The sequence below is a fragment of the Dendrobates tinctorius genome, unplaced genomic scaffold (genome assembly GCF_039654945.1).
Source record: "Dendrobates tinctorius isolate UK_male_01 unplaced genomic scaffold, ASM3965494v1 ptg000201l, whole genome shotgun sequence".
Lineage (NCBI taxonomy): Eukaryota > Metazoa > Chordata > Amphibia > Anura > Dendrobatidae > Dendrobates > Dendrobates tinctorius.
In genome coordinates, this window is record NW_027361868.1 from 5,122,510 (window position 1) to 5,146,403 (window position 23,894).

Here is a 23,894-nt window from a genome sequence, read left to right on the forward strand (position 1 = left end):
ATGGACTGCCCTGTTTGTTCATTGTCTTAGTATGGCATTTGAACTTATCTGCAAAAGTTATTATTAAGCATTTTAACTGCCTGCAAATTGGTGGGGTCCAGATCCTGATTCCCCCATCGATCGCTCGAAAGACCGCTCAGAAATGTACAGCTCAGGAAGCAGAAGCCTTTGACTTTCCATTGAATCTGTTGTCCGCTCTGTGCACTCACTCAGGCAGGAGTTGTGTACTCTTGCATCCCGAGCTGCACACTTTTGAGAGATCGATGGGTGTCTGAGGATCTGGCCCCCATCAATTTGCAGACCATTAATGTTCCTAAAATATATTAAAAAAAATACTGCTTAGTCACTCTTTAAAGGTAATCTATCACCAGGTTTTTGCTACGTAATGTGAAAGCAACATAATGTAGTGGCAGAGACCCCGATTCAGGCAATGTATCACTTACCGGGGTGCTTAGTGCAGTTTTGATAGAATCCCTGTTTTTGCTTCTGTAGCAATGCTCAGTATACTGAGCCGTGTATAACCCCGCCCACACCCCTAAATGATTGGCATCTTCATGTGTACACTTTTCACCAAGCTGCCAATCGGCAGTGGGGGCGGAGTTACACAGATTAGCTGGACTGCCTTACACATAACACCTAGTCCTGCAGTGATAATCTCCTGCTGATAAAACACTAATTGTATTCAAACTACAAGTTTCTAAACCAGTGACACAACCCTGGAATCAGGCTCTACATCTACACATGCTGCTCGCAGATTAGAAAGCAAAAGCTTGCTGACAGATTCCTTTTTAAGGAGCCTGGATTCTCTAAATAACTTTGTGAACCAATGAAAATGTATAACATATCCGTTTTTTTATAGCAACTATCTTCTCTGGTTCTTAGAGGTGGTCCTGAGCCTGGGGTCCCCTCTTTGATAACCATATGACTTTACTAAGTCATGTAAAAGGATAGAATAAACAAACTTTATCATCTTTTATTCTTCCTATAAAGAAGGTGAAATAAATCTAAGAAAGTAGTAAAATAAACAAAACAATATGTAAAAAATACCATCCAAACGACAGCGAAATAACCGCATCTCCTGCTCTTTTCGTCGTCTAGGAGTTTGGCAGGATCCTCTCCACGTCACAATCAATTCATCAGCGCTGGAACTATATTGGAGGGAACCCGAGAAGCCCAACGGGATGATTTCTGAGTACAGACTGATACGGAACGGGGCAGTCATTTCCACAAGAAGTGGAGAATATCTGAATTTCACCGATATTGGCCTCCAGCCCAACAGCAGGTAATGTTTAACGCTGATCTATATTAAGCTTTCAAGCAATGATTAACAATGATATTGTATCTGGGGTACGGGACAAACAAGACTTTTACTTCCTCTTTTAAAAAGGGAAAAATCGTTATTGCTTAATCATTAAAAGCCATTGACAGAAACCCCTGCAGGACTTTTGTCATTGCACATATTGAAGAGACGAGTATTGACTGCCGGCTGCTTTCCCCTGCAATTCTGAAATAAAAGGAGATCATCCATAAAAACGAAGGAAAAGACTTTAGTATAAAAAGTTTAGCCACTATTTAAAGTCTAAAATATATCCCCTCCTGTTGCAGTCAATATTTAAAGGGACAGGTTAGATAATTATAAGCCGTTTTATGTGTCATTTGGGCATATTTTTGTATATCTTATTTGGTGCATACAGTATAAATAGCAGTAAGAAATCCCAAAGTTAACACTCACAGCAATTTTTTTTGTCCAGGACTTTAACATTCATGGCCTCTCCTTAAGAGAGATCATCAATGTGTGATTGGTGGCGGCCATGTGACACCTGGCAATCCCGCCAATAAACTGTTCCCAGTGCCGGCCGGAACTGCTCAGTTTGTGGAGCTGCACAGCGCTGCTCTGTCAACGGAACAGTTTCTGCGACCTGATACTGTATTTCCTCCCCCTATTGATTTGGATAGGTGGGGGATATGCAGTTCCCGGCGACGGCCTCAATATGGTTGACGGAGCGGCGCTGTGCAAATCCGTAACTGAGCAGCACCGGCTGATGTGCAAGGGTGCCAGGTCTCACATCCCTACCAATCAGACATTGATGACCTATCCTGAGGACAGGCCATCAATGTTAAAGCCCAGGAGAACCCCTTTAATCGTTGCACCCACTTGCACATTGTCATTCAAACTCATGTTCCAACACCATAATTCAACAGGGATTACTAAGCCACTATGTGGTTGGCACATAATTCTGTGCCTATATTATTACTATACCGCCATCAATTTGACACTATCATAAAATAAACAGGAGATTGTAAAATACATGATCTCATGAAGTCCGCTAGTGCGGGAACTGATTTTCAGAAGTCCACTGTAATGTTCGGAGTTCGGATGCTGAATAAAGCTTGTTGAAAGGCTGTAGTGCAGCCAACCAACAAACTTTTCAGCTGTGGGCACTTCCTCAGCCATCACAGCCATGTTGAGTATTGGCATGGCGGTGATTGACCGGCACATGGCCCGGCCTGTACAACCGCCGGATGCTCTGCAGGACAGTATAGATAGCAGAGGGCAACAAGTTTACATTTTAGCATTTAAGCACTTTATCTCTCAGTTCAAGTTAGTCCCCTGATGATTCAGCTTGGAAGAAACGCGTTGGGACAACATCTAAGGGAAAGTGTAGGACCTATCTAGCTTAGGGATAGCTGTGGACTGCCCTTGTTAGGGCGGGAACTTCTGGGGATAGACTACTGCTAGACCCATAGCGATTGACAGGGTAGTGTCGGTCCCATTGTTTACCTGATGTGTTAAGGCCCCGTCACACAAAGCGAGATCGCTGATTTTGTGACGCCACAGCAATGTGTGTGTGTGACACGCATCAGCGATCGGCCCCCCTGCCGGGTATCGCTGATCGTGCAGGAGTGTCCTGGGCCATTTTTTTATCGTTGGTCTCCCACTGGCCAGTGCGCATCGCTGCGTGTGGCAGCGTGAGACCAACGATCAGCAAGCTACCAGCGCTGTAAGCAGACGCTGGGAGCTGGTATCTAAGGAAAATATCGGGTAACTAAGCGTGCGCATGGCTTAGTTACCCGCTGTGTACCATGGATACCAGCGTGCTCGCACGAGCACGCTGGTATCCAACGTACACAGTGGGTAACTAAGCGACGCGCGCACTTAGTTACCCGATATTTACCTAGGATACCAGCATCCGCGCTGGTCCTGATCGCTGGTGAGACTTACCAGCGATCATGTAGTGAGGCACCAGTGATCCTGACCAGGTCGTATCGTTGTCGGGATCGCTGGTGTGTCGTTTAGTGTGACGGGACCCTTATCTGCAACTCAGGATCATCCCCCCTCCACATGGCTTAATGGAATTGGTGAGGCTGTTCCATTTATTGTCTATTTTCATATTCGTATGTTAATATTCTCAGCCATAGATATCATTATATGTGCAATCAGAGTTGTGATATTTGCTTCATTAATGACTGGTTTTCCGTTCCTGTGTACCAATGAATTATAATCGCAATATTATGCTATGTATTATATAGACTTTCCTGCCACTGCAGTATAAGTCTTAATCTTATCCTGTGGTGGTTGTTATTTTCGGTCTCTTTTGAGATATAAATACAATCACCTCATTGTGTCTCACAATTTCATGTTATTTTAATCGTTCGTTAAAAGTTATATTTTAATTCTCACTTATGCTTTATATTATATCTCTTTGGTGAGATCTGTATGAATTATTGTTTGGTGAGTTGCACCAATTTTTGCTTTTTTCATTGAATCTGGATAATGAGAGGATGTTAAAGCTCACAGTTCAGCCATACATATAGAGCGGGAAAGCCTTATAACACTGAAGAAACTGTGCCGATAGTGTGAGAGCATAGTAGTGAAGAACAGCTACCATCCGTTTACCCATAGCCATACCTGATCGTCGTTCCCTTCTCTGGCTCATATAATCTTTTGCTTTATGTAACATGGCGGTGGATATTGTTTTAGCAACTTGGCATCACAGACTTGGCCCTATCCTGGATCTCACCATACCTAACAGACCGAACATTTAGTGTCTCCCTCTCACACACCACCTCCTCACCTCGCTCCCTATCTATCGGTGTTCCTCAAGGCTCAGGCCTAGGACCCCTACTCTTCTCCATCTACACCTTCGGCCTGGGACAGCTCATTGAATCCCACGGTTTGCAGTATCACCTCTATGCCGATAACACGCAGCTCTACCTATCTGGACCTGACTTCACCTCCTTACTGACCAAAATCCCACAATGTCTGTCTGCTATCTCAGCCTTCTTTTCTGCCCGCTTTCTCAAACTGAACATGGACAAAACAGAATTCATCATCTTTCCCCCATCTCACTTTACCCCTCCACCAGACCTATCCATCAATGGCTGCTCGCTTTCCCCACTCCTGCACGCTCGGTGCCTTGGGGTGATCCTCAGCTCTGCCCTCTCTTTCAAACCACGCATCCAAGCCCTCGCCTCATCCTGCTGCCTCAAACTCAAAAATATTTCCCGGATCCGCTCATTCCTCAACCATGAAACCACAAAAACACTAGTGCACTCCCTTATCATCTCCCGCCTCGACTACTGCAACCTCCTACTCTCTGGCCTCCCCTCTAGCACTCTGACACCACTCCAGTCCATCCTACACTCTGCTGCCCAACTAATCCACTTGTCTCCCCACTATTCCCCAGCCTCCCCCCTATGCCAGGTCCTTCACTGGCTTCCTATTGCCCAGAGGCTCCAGTTCAAAACCCTAACCATGACATACAAAGCCACCTGTCTCCTCCATACATCTGTGACATGGTCTCCCAGTACCTACCTGCACACAACCTTCGATCCTGTCAACATCTTCTTCTCTACTTCCCCCTTATCTCTTCTTCCCACAACCGCATACAAGACTTCAACCGTGCTTCCCCCATACTCTGAAACTCTCTACCCAAACACATCAGACTCTCACCAACAACGGAAACATTCAAGAAGAACCTGAAGACCCACCTGTTCCACCAAGCCTACAGCCTGCAATGATCCTCAGTCTACTGAACCACTGCACAACCAGCTCTACCCTCTCCCAGTGTATCCTCCTCACCCATCCCTGTAGACTGTGAGCCCTCGCGGGCAGGGTCTTCTCTCCTTATGTACTTGTGTGTCCCTTGTCTTACACATGTTTATTGTACTTGTCTATATTTCCCCTTTTCATATGTAAAGCGCCATGGAATAAATGGCGTATATAAATGTATAATAATAATAATTATTTGCATAAATCAAATTGCAAATAGAATACGTCAGCAATTATATTTTATAAATATGGCAAAGTTAATTCACTTATACCTACTATATACAGTTCACCTTTGTACAGAGTTTTCGTATTGTTTTTTTTCTTTACTTCCAAAATACAAAGTTAAGCCATTTTCTAAATTGTCTTTATTGAAAGTTTTCTACCATAAGGCCTTTAAGTCTCCTCATACAGGCATCCCAGCCCTGGCTTGTCACTCTCCACAAGGAGAAACCTTACCCATTAGATCCCAGTATTAGCCTTTCACCTAGCCAAATCAGATCTCATGCTTTGCACTGACGAGGGGCAATACTCAGAAACAGTGTGTCTGCAAATTGGGAATTTGGTTTGGCTTTTATCCTAAGTCATATTGCAAGGCTCGTTAAAGGGCCAATATTGACTTGTAGGATTGCTGCTTCCAATAGGTGGCACAAGTCCTCTTCCTCTCTGAAGAGACAATTTTCAACATAATTCCATTATCTGAGCTAACATAATTCCATTATCTAGGTGATTGATCTGCAAGCAAGTTATAAATCCGTCAGAAGTGATGATTCTCTGCTCTCTGCCTCCCTTCTTTCAGTGCTAGAGATAGTAGCAATGGGGGTAGGACAAAAAAATGAAAAGGATTGGGCATATTCACATCCAAAACGCACTTCCTTCTTTTCCCCTTCATGGGGGTGAGTCAGGGTGTCCATATAATGATTAGATGGTTGGGTGGTTGAGATTCTGCCATTATCTGGCTATTTACCCATAGCTAGTACCATTCATCAACATGTAAATGGTTTTTTTTTTCTGTGTTCTAGTTATTTCTACCAGCTGGAGGCCCAAAATGACGCAGGAAGTAACATTAGCCATGTCTATGTGGTAGAAACTCCAATCGAAACTCCACGGGAAATCCCTGTTCCTTATAACATTACTGTCTTGGGACCATATTCTGTATTTGTGGCTTGGGAAGATCCAGGTATATTTATTTATAATATTTATTTTGTAGCTGATTATTCATTACAAAAAATAATTAAAATGTCATATAAAATTATATACGTGAACCAATAACCAAAGCTGAATCTTTTTGTCAACTGGTTTGCCCTCAAGGCCAAGTATAGAAAGACCTGTAACCACTATACTGAGTTTTTTAAGGCGGTTTACAAGGGCAAATTTCAGCCTCTAATGAACGCTGATCTGCGATATACCAATTTTTTAATCAGGGCATTTCATTATTGATCAGCCTTTGCAAATATGTGAATTTTTGCAATATAATTCATCATTACCTTATTTTTCCTTCTTTTCTTCCAAACACCGTTTTGCAATGTTGTTTTATTTGCCTACTTTAAGCTCCTTAAGAATCTGATTTCAGCTGCTGATTAACAAGAATCTGTACTCTATCTGGGTTATAGACTTTTGCTGAACACTCAGGTAAAGTCTCGTAGTCAAATTCTAAGTAGAGTATGGATTTTTTGCTGAGCGGCAATTGACATCAGATTTTTAGGGAGCTTGAACTAGGCAATAGGCATTTAAAACAACACTTAAACAAGGAGGCAAAATAATGGTCTGCAGTATGTTACAAAAATTCATACATTTGCAAACAATGATCAATAATTAAATAAAAAAATGTTTCTTACTCTTTTAAGGGCTGTTTCATTGGTCAGTACCTACTGTATGGGGACTGAAAAATGGTAAATACTATCCCCATTCAGCAGTCATGTTGTCAGCAACAGAGTTCTTGATTACATGGAAAAATAAGCAGTCAACAGTGATAATTTATAGGCCTTCATAAGTCAGCCGTTGCACAAGCGCTTTGTTTGTTCCATGAGTCTGGATTCGAACCCTTGGGCCTGTGCTTTGTGGTCGGCTTCTCTGTCAGCTGAGCCACAAAAGATTCACCTTTTCTCCGGGTGTTGTTTCTTTTTATCCTTGCTTCAGTCCATTTAGGGTAACAGGGGCTTTCATTTACTCATTTGTTTGCCCTATCACCTATTGGGTGCGGCATTATATACTTTCCCCTCTTGGTATTTACTGCTGGTGATAGTTTCATTTTGGATGTCCCATTATACTGCTATAGATTAATCTAGTCAGTGAAACACCAGCTAGGGTTTATCTCTCAGCTGTTTATGTTTGTTTCCCTGCACCTATCCTCCGTTCCTTTTTAGGAAGTAGGCAACATATTCTCTTACAGTACTAGGTACTTAATCCTTTTTTTGGTATTTTGTGATTTGTTTTACTCACTCTGGGAAATTTCCTTTTTTCAGCACACTTTCCCTTCTGTAGGTAATTTGCACTCTGCTCTGCCCTCCATTTTTTTTAGGAGGAACATTAAGTGCTCGATGGCCTTTGAAGCAGCATAGGTCCTAGTTGCCATTATCTAGTTTCTGGTTAGGGCTATCTGAGCTCATGCAGGAACCACTAGGAACTGTGAGGTCAGGATCTCTTTCTTGTACTGGACCCGGCAGGGTCAGTTGCAGTTTTGAGTGTGTTATCTATTTTCCCCAGTAAGTTTATACATTATCACAACAGCTTGCTTATTGACTTATTAGTGGATTGTTTACAAACATATTTAGAAATATTCTGCTAAATGATCATACAATATATTATGTTCCCACATGAAAAGGCTTTTAGGGTCAGGCTGTCCCCCCATAATACCAGACCCCATGTGAACGTGCCATTAGGGCATATATCTTATCTGACCCTCAAAATGATTCCCTTTGGTGGGCTCAAGGAATCACAGTCTGATACTAAAGGCATTCTAAGAAAGCAGGAGGTAAGGTCCTGGATGGCAGATATGTGTCACAGAGGTGGTTGGCTTCGGTGATGTAAGTCCCGGGAGAAAGTGCACCAATAACAATAGGTTACTGAGATGGTTTGATTATTTACTAAATTTTGGGTCCTGGATTTAGGAGCAACAAAAAGAGCCTGGGTTGGAAAGGTCACTGCCATACTTCAGTCTGGGGTCTACAGGTCTAAAAACATGCAGCAGGATTAACTCAGCAAAGTGTGTTGTGTTGGAGCTGGCAAAAGACCATTGATGGTGGACAGTCTATGCTAGAGAATGAGAAGTGCCTGTAATACCAAGATAGTGAGACCATTCCGATTTACTTTGCCTTTCCCAGAAAAAAAAAGACTGTTTTGTTATTCATTTGTTCTGAAGAAAAAACTGTTAAGGTATTCATTTGTGCTGAATAATAGGACTGTTTTGCTATTCATTTTTGCTGAAGAGCGGACTATTTTGTTCATTTGTGCAGAAGAAAGGACTGTTTTATTATTCAATTGTGCTGAAAATGACTCTTTTCATTTTTTGGAGCTGTAAAGTATATGAAGCACAATAAACCTTATTCTCTTTTGATATAAAAACCCTGTATCTGTGTATCCAAGCAGCTACTAGAGAGCGGAAACCCCCACAGCATCTATACCATAAATGTAGCACAAGGGCTAGCATTGGCCCATAAAAAGAGAGGACCCTGTCCTGGTTGCCCTGATCCTCACTAATATTGAGATGGTAAGAACCAATTTATGACTCGGCTCTAAAAAAGTTTTACAGATAGCAAAAAAAGAGGGGATGAGGAATTATCCCAAGAAATAAAAAGGAATGTTGGGAGAAACCTTCTCTTCTGGGTGGAAAAACCCAGCAGCATAATGGAAAGCCTGGTTTTATGGGACCCCTTTTTTCTATGTAAGCCATTAACCGGCCTCCTATTGAAGAAATTACAATGTAGCAATCTTGCGAATAACACTGTTACATTTTATTAGCTTCTACAATGAATTGTTTATGGCATCATAAATGTAATATTTAGCAACATTGTAACACAACTGTAAAGAACAAAAAAAAAAGGATCCATGTTTCATAGTCGCTGCCTTGTATCAGAGGAGACCTGATACCCGGGCTCTCCATAAAACAAGCCGCAATCCACCCATGTATTGTATTTATTGGAGTCTTTACAGTTCCCCTTTAATTATTCAGCCCTCCGATGCGCTGACAAATTATACTCCAGTTATTGCAGAAGAAAACATTTATTGAGACACGTGTCCCACTTTCTCCGGCAGGGAACTCGTCACATATCAACTATTTATTTGTACGGATAATAATGAATTTCTGATTGCATTGTAAGTTCATAAATGTTAAATAAACTATCAGCGTTGGCTTGTAAATTATGGAAAGACGCTGTGCCGGGAATATTAACGCACACGAAGCTTGTTCTTTAGTCTGCTTCGAAATCTGTTTTGGCAGCTTGTCATTATACTCATGGCAAATCTGACACCAAATAACAGAAGTGCCATTTACACTTAGTATAAATTGTTTCATATGGGCCTTCCTCGGGTGGGATGGAGGAACGTAAAATATTACAAAGGCTACTAGCCTTTCATTCACTGTCTCTGGTACCGTGCTTCATATTCTAGGTGGGTCAAAGATTTAGTACAGCAAATGTGCAAAGTTACTGACTTTCCAATTTTGTGGGGTAAATGCACAAGTAGCATATTTGCTGCTGATTTTTTTTGCGCAGAAAATCTTGCAGAGTAATCTCCAGCTAAGTAAATTTCCATGCAGACGTTGCGGAAATTTTTTGCAAGGAGATAGACGTGGAGAAATTTACAGCATGCTAATTTTTTGCATTTAAATTTCTGGTCCATCGTAAAGCAAAGTGTGAAATTTGTGGCAATTTTGTGCACAAAAATTTGCAGCAGAACCTGTAAAAATCTGCACTTTTTCTGCTAAAATCCAAAGAGCAAATTTGCAGCATTTTTAAAATAGCAGCAAACGTGGATGTAATTTACAAATTCTGCTGCAAATTCTGTACAGATTTTCATTTAGAATTGTAATAAATTCCACCGAAAAAAAAAATGGAAAGCAGCAAATTTTTTTACATTTTAATTCAGAAAACATCTGCAGTATACACACGAGATTTTCATAATGTTATATACTTAGAATCATAGAATCATAGAATCGTAGAGTTGGAAGGGACCTCCTGGGCCATCTGGTCCAACCCCCTGCTCAAAGCAGGATTCGCTAAATCATCCCAGTCAGATATCTGTCCAGCCTCTGTTTGAAGACTTCCATTGAAGGAGAACTCACCACTTCTCATGGCAGCCTGTTCCACTCATTGATCACTCTAACTGTCAAAAAGTTTTTTCTAATATCTAATCTGTGTCTCCTCCCATTCAGTTTCATCCCATTGCTTCTAGTCTTTCCTTGTGCAAATGAGAATAAAGTTGATCCTTCTACAATGTGACAGCCCTTTAGATATTTGTAGACAGCTATTAAGTCTCCTCTCAGTCTTCTCTTTTGCAAACTAAACATTCCCAAATCCTGCAACCTTTCCTCATAAGACAGGGTTTGCAGACCGGTCACCATTCTGGTCGCTCTTTTCTGAACTTGCTCCAGTTTGTTGATGTCTTTTTTAAAATGTGGTGCCCAAAACTGGACACAATATTCCAGATGAGGTCTGACCAAAGAGGAGTAGAGGGAAATAATGACTTCACATGATCTAGACTGTATGCTTCTGTTAATACATCCTAGAATTGCATTTGCCTTTTTTGCTGCTGCATCACACTGTTGACTCATATTCAGTCTGTGATCTATTAGTATACCCAAGTCTTTTTCACATGTGCTGTCACTTAGCCCTATTCCTCCCATTCTGTATATGCTTTTTTCATTTTTATTGCCCAGATGTAGTACTTTGCATTTCTCCCTGTTAAAAACCATTCTGTTAGTTGCTGCCCACTTCTCCAGTTTATTTAAATCTTTTTGAATCCTCTCTCTCTCTTCTCTAGTATTAGCTATCCCTCCTAGCTTTGTGTCATCAGCAAATTTAATCAGTTTACCCTCAATTCCTTCATCTAAATCGTTGATAAAGATGTTGAACAATACAGGGCCCAGGACAGAGCCCTGTGGTACCCCACTTGAGACATTCTTCCAACTGGATGTGCAGCCATTTACGACCACTCTTTGGGTCCGATCACTAAGCCAGTTATGAATCCACCTAACAGTTGCCTTGTCCATTCCATACTTAGTCATTTTTTCAATAAGGATTGTATGAGAGACTTTGTCAAATGCTTTGCTGAAGTCAAGATATACTATATCTACAGCATTTCCTTGATCCACCCAATCAGTGATACCGTCATAGAAGGAAATTAAGTTAGTCTGACATGACTTATTAGTTACAAACCCATGCTGACTCTGTTTAATCACTTCATTCTTATCCAGGTATTGACATACATGTTGTTTAATAATTTGTTCAAAGATCTTTCCTGGTATAGAAGTCAGACTCACCGGCCTATAGTTCCCTGGGTCCACCTTCTTCCCCTTTTTGAAGATAGGAACAACATTTGCTCTTCTCCAGTCTTCTGGCACTTCTCCTGTTCTCCAAGAATTTTCAAAGATTATGGAGAGGGGTTCAAAAATTTCTTCTGCTATCTCCTTCAGTACTCTGGGGTGTAATTCATCTGGACCTGGAGACTTGAATTCATTTAGGTTAGCTAAGTGTTTCCTCACTATCTTTCTGTTTATAGATATCCTGGATTCTTCTATTCCCTCAATAGGACAGTGAATAACAGTTGATGTTACATTTCCTTTCTGAGAGAAAACAGATGCAAAATAGGAATTTAAAAGTTCAGCCTTCTCAACATCCTGTCTTTCCATTTCATCATTTTCATCCTGTAAAAATCCTGTAGCATCTTTGACTTTTCTTTTACTTTTGACATATCCCCAAAATCCTTTATTATTGTTTTTGTTTTAACGAATGCCAAATGTCTTCCAAATTATGCAAAAAAAAACAAAACAAATTGTAGCGGAAATTGAACTGCGCTGCAGATGATAAATTCGAAGCATTCTAATTTATGACACAAAACTCCACCATGAATTGGATCCTTTACAACGTAGATATGCATCAAAATCTACAAATTCACGTGATTTTTTTGGGCATATTTGTATGCAGACTTATTGGACACCACAGCTTAATAGTTTTACTATCTTTTCTTCGGGCAACCTGAAAACCATCTCAATACTTAAAAATGACAAACGACTCACAGGGCTCTCCATTTTCTCAGAAGAAATAGGTACTCCGAAGCAGGGCATCAAGCAATGGAAGGAATCAAGTATGTACGAACATTAGTCACTACCTTTTTGGGGAAATAGAAAGGAAATCGTCCAGATACTCTATGATTGCCTCTGTGAAGGCCTCACGCGGCACCACCCATTCAAGAAAAGAGCTAAATTAGCGCGACGTAATTTCACGATATGGAGCAGTCCATAGGCAAACAGGTGTCGTAATAAAATTCACCATCTACTCAGCAATCCAGGAGGTGATGACAATCGGGATGAACGGGCAGGAGACGGAGCATTGACTTATATCTGATTTCACCATAAGGGCCCCGCACCCAACCCACCGAAGTAGTGCAACCGCCCTATCAAAAGATACGTACGTCACGGAAACATCCTCCTTAGGTATGCCGTCATTCACCAACGAACCCTTAGGGTGTGAGTGAGAGATGACGTATCAAACAAAATTTACTTTTCTCTTTTTTGGGGAAAATTCCCAAAATTAAAAAGGTAGGGACGGAAATGGACCCTCTATCCTACCGAAGCAGATGTCTTTTTGTACCTTTTCTTTTAAAATGCTGGGATTCTGAATGGCAGATTTCAGATTTTTTGAAAAATAGGGGGAGCCCGAATAATGAAAGGGGATGAAAAAACTAAAGTAAAATCTAAACGTAATTGTGCAGCTGCTGTGATATTGTTCTAGCCGCGAGGACATCACGGACATGCTCACCGGAGTCCTTCCCTTCAATGGACCCGGCAGTGTGGTATACGTCATTCCTGATTTTACTGCATTGCACTGCCGTGTGCCGTCCAGCGTAAAATGAGCACTTATGCTTGTACTTACACAAACCATAGAATCTGCAATGACCCTCATTGAAGAACCAACAGGCCCCTGGTAGGCGCACGGCCACTGCTCCTTGTTGTAGGGAGAGAGCAGTGGCCGCTACATGAAAGTGTTGCGTTTTCTGGGCCATCATTAATCTGAGCCATACGTCCGTGACCTTCACGCCCCAACCAATCTTTGGTTGCACGGACAATTGCCTGCAGAACTCTTCATATTTAAACCAGATGCTACCACCATGGGCATTCTAGGCGTTATAGACTGAGTCCATGTATAACAACAATTCTGAACAGCGTTCAGGGTGCTGCTGGCCCATAATGCAGTCTAGCACCAAGAAGGCCTGCAACCAGTTTCCCATGGTTTTGGCCACTTTAGGCCTCCTATCAAAAGTCCTGTCCGAAGGTGGCTTCCGTTCTTTGTCTATAATGTGGTGATCAACAGAAATTAAAGGCCAAATGTCAACATACTGGTTAGACCATATTTTCTGTTTCTTTTCCTCATCTAAGTGGGATCCCAATGGGCTAATACCACAGAAAAACACTTCCTTATGAAAACTTGCCTGAGGAGCAGCAATTCTAACCTGTGAGGAACAAGCACTAGAAGGATCCAATTTTGAAAGAAGCACCTTAATGGTCGATACCAAGTCACTTTTATTCTCCCCATTGCTGCACGTCCCAGTGAAATGAAACTTACCTGTTATGATTGAGTCACCGTAGGAGGCAAAAATAGAAATGCTATCTAAGTCCAGAAAACCAGAGAAGTTGGCAGCTATTGGATTGCAGACCCCTGAACCTATCAACACAAATAGCAGTAGCCGTGGGGGGCTCCTACGATGCCCTAGGCCCCTCGATCACAGCCGGAGGACTACATAGCCTAAAGACAGAAAGGGAAATCTAAACTGCCCCAGAGCAGACCCCAAAGCAAAAGGCAGCCCCCCACATATAATGACGGTGAAGCAAGAAGAAAGAACAAAACACAGACAGAAAGATAGACGGAGCAAAGATGGGGCCCAAGCTAGCTTAGATAGGAAAGGACAGGAAGGCTGCTGTCTGCAATCCGTAAAAAACCCTATGAAAATAAGAGCCAACAAACTGACAGTAAAAAAAGCCCTGAAGACGCTAGGCTTCAAAAAAGGCTATGTCAGTACTCAGGAATATTCTGAAGACAGAGCAACAGGCAAAAGGAGATTCAGCTCACCCCAGCAGGGAATGGCAGAATCCAGAAAAGCAAGGAAAACAAAACACTAATGCAAAAAGGCAAAGCAGAAATCTTAGCTTTAGATGAGCAGGAATCAGACTGGTTTCCTAGAAGTCCACAGAGAAATCACCCGCAGGCCAGAAGGGCGTCGGCAGCCTTATATCCAGTCATTAACTCCACTCAGCCAGTCAACATCATCAGCCCCAGGTGTTTGACAATCAGGCTCACTACCTTTCTTCACCAGAAGAGGGAGTTCCTCGGGCCTCAGTAGTGAAGGGGAAAATGAACTCACAACAGTACCTCCCCCTTGAGGAGGGGTCACTGAACCCTCAACCACGCCACCAGGGCGATCAGGGTGAGCCCGATGAAAGGCACGCACCAATTTTTTGGCATGAATATCAGAGGCAGAGACCCAGGAATTATCCTCCTGACCATAACCCTTCCACTTAACCAAATACTGGAGTCTCCGTCTAGCCAGACGGGAATCCAGTACTTTCTCTACCTCATATTCCATGTTACCTTCAACCAATACAGGGTCTGGAGGTGCAACCCCCGGAACAACAGGTTCAACAAACCTCTTCAACAAAGATTTATGGAACACATTATGGATTTTAAATGTGACAGGAAAAGCCAAACGAAAAGTGACCGGATTAATAATCTCCAAAATCTTGTAAGGTCCAATAAATCTAGGCTTAAACTTAGGAGAAGCCACCTTCATAGCAATAATTTTTGACGATAACCACACCATATCACCAACCTTAAACTGGGGACCAATGGTCCTATGTCGGTTGGAAAACCGCTGGGCCTTTTCCTGGGAGAGAGATAACTTATCCACCACTTGGTCCCAGATCTGGTGCATTCTCTCCACCACAGTGTCAACACCTGGGCAGGCAGAGGGCTCCACCTGCCCTGAAGAAAATCGAGGATGAAACCCAAAGTTACAAAAAAAAGGTGACATCAAAGTGGCAGAACTAGCTCTATTATTTAAAGCAAATTCGGCCAAGGGCAAAAATGAAACCCAATCATCCTGATCAGCAGAAATAAAACATCTCAAATATGACTGCAAGGTCTGGTTTGTTCTCTCTGTCTGCCCATTGGTCTGAGGGTGAAAAGCAGAGGAGAAGGACAACTGAATTCCCAGCTTGGAACAGAAAGTTCTCCAAAATCTAGACACAAACTGGACTCCTCTGTCAGATACAATGTTCTCAGGAATCCTGTGCAAGCGAACCACCTGTTGTAAAAACAGGGGCACCAATTCAGAGGAAGACGGCAACTTAGGGAGTGGTACAAGATGAACCATCTTAGAGAACCTATCACAAATCACCCAAATAACAGTCATCCTTTGAGAGACAGGCATATCAGAGATGAAATCCATTGAAATATGGGTCCATGGCCTCTTGGGGACAGGCAAAGGCATCAACAACCCACTAGAGCGAGAACACGATTTAGACCGGGAGCACGTCCCACAGGACTGCACAAAATTCCTGACATCACGAGACAAGGAGGGCCACCAAAAAGACCGACTCACCAGATCTCTAGTACCAAAAATACCTGGATGACCAGCCAAAGCAGAGCAATGAACTTCAGACATCACTCTCTTCTTCCACTGGTCAGGAACATACAACTTTCCACTGGGACAACGCTCAGGTTTGTCCTCCTGGAACTCTTCCAGAGCATGTCTCAAATCGGGCAAGATGGCAGAAAGAACTACCCCTTCGCCTAAGATGGTAGCAGGCTTGGTCACCACAGGAGAATCAGCAAAGAAGCTCCTAGAGAGGGCGTCAGCCTTGACATTCTTAGTTCCAGGAAGAAAAGAAACCACAAAATCAAAACGTGTAAAAAACAAGGCCCACCTAGCCTGTCTAGGGTTCAAGCGCTTAGCCGACTCTAGGTAAATCAAATTCTTGTGGTCAGTAAGGACCACGACTTGATGCTTAGCTCCCTCCAACCAATGTCTCCACTCCTCAAATGCCCATTTCATGGCTAACAGTTCCCGATTCCCCACATCATAGTTACGTTCAGATGGAGAGAACTTTCGGGAAAAGAAATCACAGGGATTCATTTTAGATGTTACAGAATCCTTTTGGGACAAAACAGCTCCTGCACCAATCTCAGCAGCATCCACCTCTACCTGGAACGGAAGTGAGACATCAGGTTGCCGCAAAACCGGGGCGGAGGTGAATCTTCGCTTCAGCTCCTGAAAGGAAGAAACAGCCTCCGGAGACCAATTTAACACATCAGCACCCTTCTTAGTCAAATCAGACAATGGCTTGGCAATACTAGAAAATTTTGCTATAAATTTCCGATAAAAATTAGCAAAACCCAAAAACTTCTGGAGGGCCTTCAAAGAAGTGGGCTGAACCCAATCGTAAATGGCCTGTACCTTGGCCGGGTCCATTTCAATAGTTGACGGGGACAAAATAAATCCCAAAAAAGAAATCCTCTGTACTCCAAAAAGGCATTTAGATCCTTTGACATACAGGGAATTCTCCCTCAAGATCCGGAACACAGTCCGAATATGTTCCACATGAGAATCCCAATCCTTGGAGAAGATCAAAATATCATCCAGATAGATAATCAAAAATTTATCGACAAAATCCCGGAAAATATCGTTCATGAAGCACTGGAAGACAGAAGGGGCATTAGTGAGCCCAAAAGGCATCACCAGGTACTCAAAATGTCCCTCTGGAGTATTAAACGCCGTCTTCCATTCATCCTCATGCTTAATGCGAATAAGATTATACGCCCCCCTGAGGTCAAGCTTGGTAAACCAGCAAGCACCTTTAACTCTGGAGAATAGATCAGAAATCAGGGGTAACGGATACTGATATTTAACAGTAATTTTGTTGAGAGCACGATAATCAATACAAGGTCTTAATGATCCATCCTTTTTGGCTACAAAAAAAAACCCGGCACCTAAGGGTGACGAGGATGGTCTAATATGACCCTTCTCCAATGCCTCCTTAATATAGGATCGCATAGCCTCGTGCTCGGGTACAGATAAATTGAAGAGCCGACCCTTGGGAAATTTACACCCCGGGCTCAGTTCAATTGCACAGTCATAACTCCTATAAGGAGGCAGAGACGCAGACTCATTCTCACTAAATACATCATAAAAGTCCGCCAAATAATCAGGGACATCATGCGACTGAGGAGAGGTGGAAAACACCGGAGCCTCACTAAAGGCACACCGACAACCCCAACTCACCACAGACACAGATTTCCAATCCAAGACTGGATTATGAATTTGTAACCAGGGAAACCCCAGAACAATAGTATCATGCAGATTATGTAACACCAAAAACCTGCAATTTTCTTGATGGTCTGGGGCGACCCGCATTACCACCTGGGTCCAAAACTGAGGTTTATTTTTAGCCAAAGGAGTAGCATCAATCCCTCTCAAAGGGATAGGCGTCTGCAGAGGTGTCATCGGAAATCCACAACGTTTAGCAAAATCCAAGTCCATTAGGTTTAGAGCTGCTCCCGAATCCACAAAAGCCTTGGCGGAAAATGTGGACAGGGAGCACATCAGAGTAATAGCCAGAAGAAACTTAGGTTGAACACCACCAACAGAAAACGTGTGTGCAAGGCATTTCTCGCGTTTAGGACAGACAGAAATAATATGCGAGGCATCTCCACAGAAAAAACACAACTTATTACGCCTTCTGAACTCTTGACGCTGCTCTCTGGAAAAACCTCTATCACATTGCATAGGTTCAGACATCTGTTCAACAGGTGGCAACACCTCTCGTGCAGCTCTGCGTTCGCGCAAACGCCGATCAACCTGAATGGCTAAAGACATAGAATCGTCAAGACCAGAGGGAACAGGAAATCCCACCATAGTATCTTTTACGGCTTCTGACAACTCCTTCCAAAAGAGAGCAGCCAAGGCATTATCATTCCAGGTAGTAAGTACTGCCCACTTTCGGAATTTTTGACAGTACAATTCTGCAGAATCACGACCCTGGTTCAATGCCAGCAGGGTCTTTTCAGCCTGATCAATGGCATTAGGTTCGTCATACAACAACCCCAAGGCCTGAAAAAATGCGTTCACATTAGTCAGAATAGGATCATCTGGTTTCAAAGAAAACGCCCAATCCTGGGGATCGCCACGCAGCAAAGAGATGACAATTTTAACCTGCTGCGCGGAGCTCCCTGACGAGTTAGGCTTCAAGGCAAAAAATAATTTACAATTGTTTTTGAAATTCAAAAATTTAGACCGATCCCCAAAAAATACATCAGGTGTAGAAATCTTTGGTTCAGCAGCATGTGAATGAGCAAGGTAGGCGGAAATTCCCCGCACTTCCGCAGCGAGCTGCTCCACACGATCAGACAATTGCTTTATCTCCATTGAGAGAAAAAAAAATTCCCCCTATGGCCTCAGAGATATAGAGGAAAAAATATACACACCTTTTTTTTTTTCTTTTTTTTTTATACAATTCTTTCCTGCTATTGAGTACCCTAGGATCTGCGGTATGGCGGGTGATTCTGTTATGATTGAGTCACCGTAGGAGGCAAAAATAGAAATGCTAGCTAAGTCCAGAAAACCAGAGAAGTTGGCAGCTATCGGATTGCAGACCCCTGAACCTATCAACACAACTAGCAGTAGCCGTGGGGGGCTCCTACGATGCCCTAGGCCCCTCGATCACAGCCGGAGGACTACATAGCCTAAAGACAGAAAGGGAAATCTAAACTGCCCCAGAGCAGACCCCAAAGCAAAAGGCAGCCCCCCACATATAATGACGGTGAAGCAAGAAGAAAGAACAAAACACAGACAGAAAGATAGACTGAGCAAAGATGGGGCCCAAGCTAGCTTAGATAGGAAAGGACAGGAAGGCTGCTGTCTGCAATCCGTAAAAAACCCTATGAAAATAAGAGCCAACAAACTGACAGTAAAAAAAAGCCCTGAAGACGCTAGGCTTCAAAAAAGGCTATGTCAGTACTCAGGAATATTCTGAAGACAGAGCAACAGGCAAAAGGAGATTCAGCTCACCCCAGCAGGGAATGGCAGAATCCAGAAAAGCAAGGAAAACAAAACACTAATGCAAAAAGGCAAAGCAGAAATCTTAGCTTTAGATGAGCAGGAATCAGACTGGTTTCCTAGAAGTCCACAGAGAAATCACCCGCAGGCCAGAAGGGTGTCGGCAGCCTTATATCCAGTCATTAACTCCACTCAGCCAGTCATCATCATCAGCCCCAGGTGTTTGACAATCAGGCTCACTACCTTTCTTCACCAGAAGAGGGAGTTCCTCGGGCCTCAGTAGTGAAGGGGAAAATGAACTCACAACACTTACCATTTGAAGATGGCACACATGCCATACTTCACAAAGATTGTTGGACCACACAAGTCTGGTTCACACCATGGCAAGACTGACCGTTCGACTGAGAAGGTTCCCACCTCTTACTATAACTTCTGCTCAGCTCGGAACTGTCCAAGCTGCTTGATGATGAAGGTGACCTACAGCGAGATGATCTAGAATGGTGAGATCGCCTACTAGATCTGGATGATCGGTAGGCATGGTGGGACTGATGTTGCTTGTGACCAGAGGGCCTGCTTATCTCATGTATCCCAGAGCCCTTAGAACAAGACCGGGATCGAGATCTAGATGCAGTCCTCCTCCAGTACCTGCAAGACTTCGGACCTGGAGCAACCACTGTGGCACCACCAATTGTCTGAGATTCAATATTAGGGGGCTCAGGGGACAAAAAAATGTATTTTTCCCCTCAACTCCTGCTGTAACTTGGGAAGTATGAACGCCACTGGATGCCGCAGGCTGAGTATCTGGAGGAATCAAAGGCTCATCAGGAGCTGATCTGCACTGCTAGATACGTTGCCCATAGCCCCAATAGGAAGTGATGTGCGTTCACCTTCCAGAACTCTCAGACTCACTTAGGGAACTTTGGAAACGCCCTGTCTGTGCTGTCTGCCTACTGCTCTTCCCATTGCCTCTATAATGCCAAGAAACCGAGACGCTGAGGCTTAGACGTTGCGATGGGCTTGGCCACCGGGCAGAACACCAACCACCTGCACTCACCTGAACAACGGTCGTGGTCAGGACCATCAGAGAGATGCGAAGTTCTGACAGGAAGCTCTGCCTGTACTCGAGCTCTCAGGGCAGAAAACAAGGCTTTGTTGGCCATGATCAGCTGGTGTGACGCTCCACCCTCATTCAGCTGGTGCCGGTAAAGAGGAGACAAAAAGCCCGGGCTAAACGTTTATACCCCCAATGTTAACTATCTAATAAAACTAGGGAGGGGGCAAGAAAGTGAAAGGGTGTTTGAATGCTAAACACCTTGTGCATACACTCTCCATCCAGCATCCAGACTCTTAAAAGAGCTCGTTCTTGAAAAATGGAAAAAAGATAGATGTTATAATATGTCACTGACTTGTTCATTCCAGGCCTAGAAGACTTGGTACTATCCTCAAAGTAATGTAGAAGAATAAAGCACGGCACTCTGTATTCAGTGCCCCTCTCGTACTGTAAAATGTACGTAACGTAAACTTTGCGCTCGGATGCAAAAAACGGTACATATTCATTCGTGTAGGCCATCAAAAACAGACATTTCGCTCCTAAAATGGACCTTCTTCAGTAACACTGCAAATTATATAAATGTGATATAAAATTCATTAAACAAGAAAACCAAAGAAAAAAATTGAATACCAGAGATAATACCTAAGAAGAAGCGGAACTCACAAAAATTGTGCAGGCGAAAAGACGGTAAAAATAGAAAATAACAAAAATGGAAAAAGGAATATAATGTAAGTGCAAGTAAGTACTGGCAGAAGGAGAAACCACTGAGCCAAATCAGAATAAGAAGGGACCCAAATAAACCGTGCGTGTTCAACTCAAATGTGCAACAACATACAGAGTGGAAAAGGTACAGGGAGAGGAGAAGCTCCTCACTAAAACATTTCTTATCAGATCGCACAGCTAAAAGGAAATCCGATGCGACAGCGCAAGTGACAGGCACCAGCGGCAGCAGCTTTGCTAGAACAAACTGCTTCAAAATCATGGCGGTCATACAAAACACTAGATGTAGTAGTTTTTGAGTAAAACTGAAGATTTTGTAATGAAAGTTATATTATTAACCTTACCTTCATGTTATGGGTTAAAAAAATGTTTTTTTAAAATCAGTCTTGTGAAAAATTTTTAAAATTGTTCTTGTGTACATTGAGCTATTGATTAAAATCTTACTTTTCAATGGCGGTGTACTCACTTATGCTGAGCACTAGGTGTCTGCAGTGGTGCTGTGTACACAATATAGGGAGTGCATAGTAGCATATTAGACTCCTATCACTACAAGAATAATCTGTGTTAATGATATTGAAATTTTTTCCTGCCTCAATGCATGTCTCCCGGTGCATATACACTTGGCACATCAGGAAAACATTGTGCTGTATGGATATTTATCTCTCTAACCATGGAAATGTGCTGCCGATACTGCGATGCCAACCATCTTCTGCTTCCTAAACCTTTATTTCAGGGATCTTTGACCCCAGCATTCCATTGGATTTCAATATATTGCTGAATGCAGGTAGCAGTGATGCACGGAGGCACGCCGCTGGAGAACAACGGTTCACAATTCTGCAAGACTTGGTTCCGGGCACTGAGTTTTCCCTCCGATTACAAGCTTGTCAACTTGGTAAGAAGGAAATTCCTGGTCAGATTTTAGATGTTTATCGCGGCCCAGTCATCATCATAAATGGTGATACCCATTATTATAAATCTTCTCCATTCTCAAAAATGAATTTTGTTTACTGCTCGTTGCCTAGATTACCAGCCATCTCTGCAGTCTATCAAAGGTGGCCGGTTTGCTAGCTAAGGACCTCTTACTTGCAGCTAAACTTGCAGCATAGAAGAGTTCACATTTTGGGCCAGTGTCTCTACCATTCTGCAGGTTCCAACTGTCAATTATTCGGGAGCGCGCTGCCCCCGGCAAGGGAAGCCAGGAGTCAGAGGAGTAATGCGCTCCTGAAGATCAGTCATGAAAACAACTCATTGGACTAAAACTCCACGATCATGGCCACGTTACACGTCTATATAACTCCACCTTGTAGAGGGCTCCAATAGAAGGGTATGGGCCCCAGTATACTTCTTTAGGCTCCCGATTTCATATGGTGGCATCCAAAGGTTTATTTTTGTGGGCTCGATGCATTACTTTCTTTTGAATGTCTCTCCACCTTTATAGCTATACTACTTGTTTTACAGGTAGCTGTGGAGTGGGCAGCATCACATCCATGGTAACTTCAGAAGCCGCACCAGAAGATCTTGACTCACCAAAACTTATTGCCACCGGCCCACATGCTATAAGGATTACATGGAGAGAACCCAAGAAATCCAATGGATTGATAACAAGATATTTAATTCACAGGTAATTGTTTTACAAGGTATTTATTTTCTACGTACCATGGATACACAGAACTCTGCATAAAACCTGTCGACACAAAACTCTAGGAGATTTTTTTCTAAAAGACCGTGATTTTCATAGTCAGCATTGGTAAAATAGTCCAAGTCCTGCATCCAGTCTAGTTGAGAACGCTCACTTTTGTGTACAGTTTGTGTAAACCCAACCTCTTTTGGCACTGGAGATGCCAGAATTTGTTGCCATAGTTTCCCAAAAATTTGGAACAGTCATGGCAAATTTAGAATTGTTGGCCACTATTGGACACTATGCAAGACTGCTCACAAATTGTATATATTTTTTTTAAATTTTGGATGCATTGGACAATTTAAATATTAGATGCAAGAAACAGAAAGAATTTAAGGATTTACTGGAAATTCAATTGTTCTTGTAAATTATGTAAAGAGGTTAGTTGAACCACAAAGTAAATATGGCCACTTTACTTGGAGAGGTGGTGGCAGTTGAATGATCCTTGAGTTATAGCTAAGCCTTCCCTCCCTGGAGCAATGATTCGGTTTGCTAAGTAGCCGGGTATGAAAGTATCCTGGTCAAGGTAAAGTGGCACATGACCCTCCAGCCTTCCCGAGCTACGCCACTGGTTGTAACGTGTCCAAGAGGTCTTTGTATTTGGAAGTAAAGTGAATGATGGGTGGTTGTTGTAGCCATTCCTCTCCTTCCAGTTTCACAAACCTTTAAAAGCTCATATCAAAGGGGAACCAGTGGGTGACAGCAGAGATTGACAGCATCATATAATTAGTTAATCAGTAGTGATTGGAGCTATGCTGGATGGAGGCACTGGCTGTATAACACAGCTGTCTTCTGCTGTATATCAAGAGGGCTCAGCTTCTAAGCCTACTCTATATCTGCGCTTTACATGTCTATGTAAAGCATTTCACTGTATTTTTATTATTGTTCCTTTCTTTCCTAAATGCAAATAGATGCAACGTTGTAAACTGTCTTCATTGAAAATTTTCTACCATTTTGCTACGGAGAGTCTGTAAGTTTTATATCCAGCTCCCTGGTTTTGCAAAAATGTTACAGATTTGTAAGAGCTCCTGCTACTGTCGACTTTAACTGCTTCACACTCACATAGATAAAAAAAGGGAGGGCGAAAAGGGTTGCACACAGATCTTCACAAAATGTAGACTTGAGAAAGC

General features: G+C 42.7%; 1 protein-coding gene across 1 annotated transcript in view; it reads left to right on the plus strand.

The window, feature by feature from the left end:
* The window catches only part of USH2A (usherin), a 994,545-nt gene that overhangs the window by 858,711 nt on the left and 111,940 nt on the right, over nt 1–23,894 (plus strand). The window contains exons 56-59 of the mRNA XM_073553328.1: nt 1,099–1,282; nt 6,073–6,230; nt 21,820–21,978; nt 22,545–22,707. Coding sequence (XP_073409429.1) covers nt 1,099–1,282; nt 6,073–6,230; nt 21,820–21,978; nt 22,545–22,707 — 664 coding nt within the window. The remainder of the gene's footprint in view (nt 1–1,098; nt 1,283–6,072; nt 6,231–21,819; nt 21,979–22,544; nt 22,708–23,894) is intronic.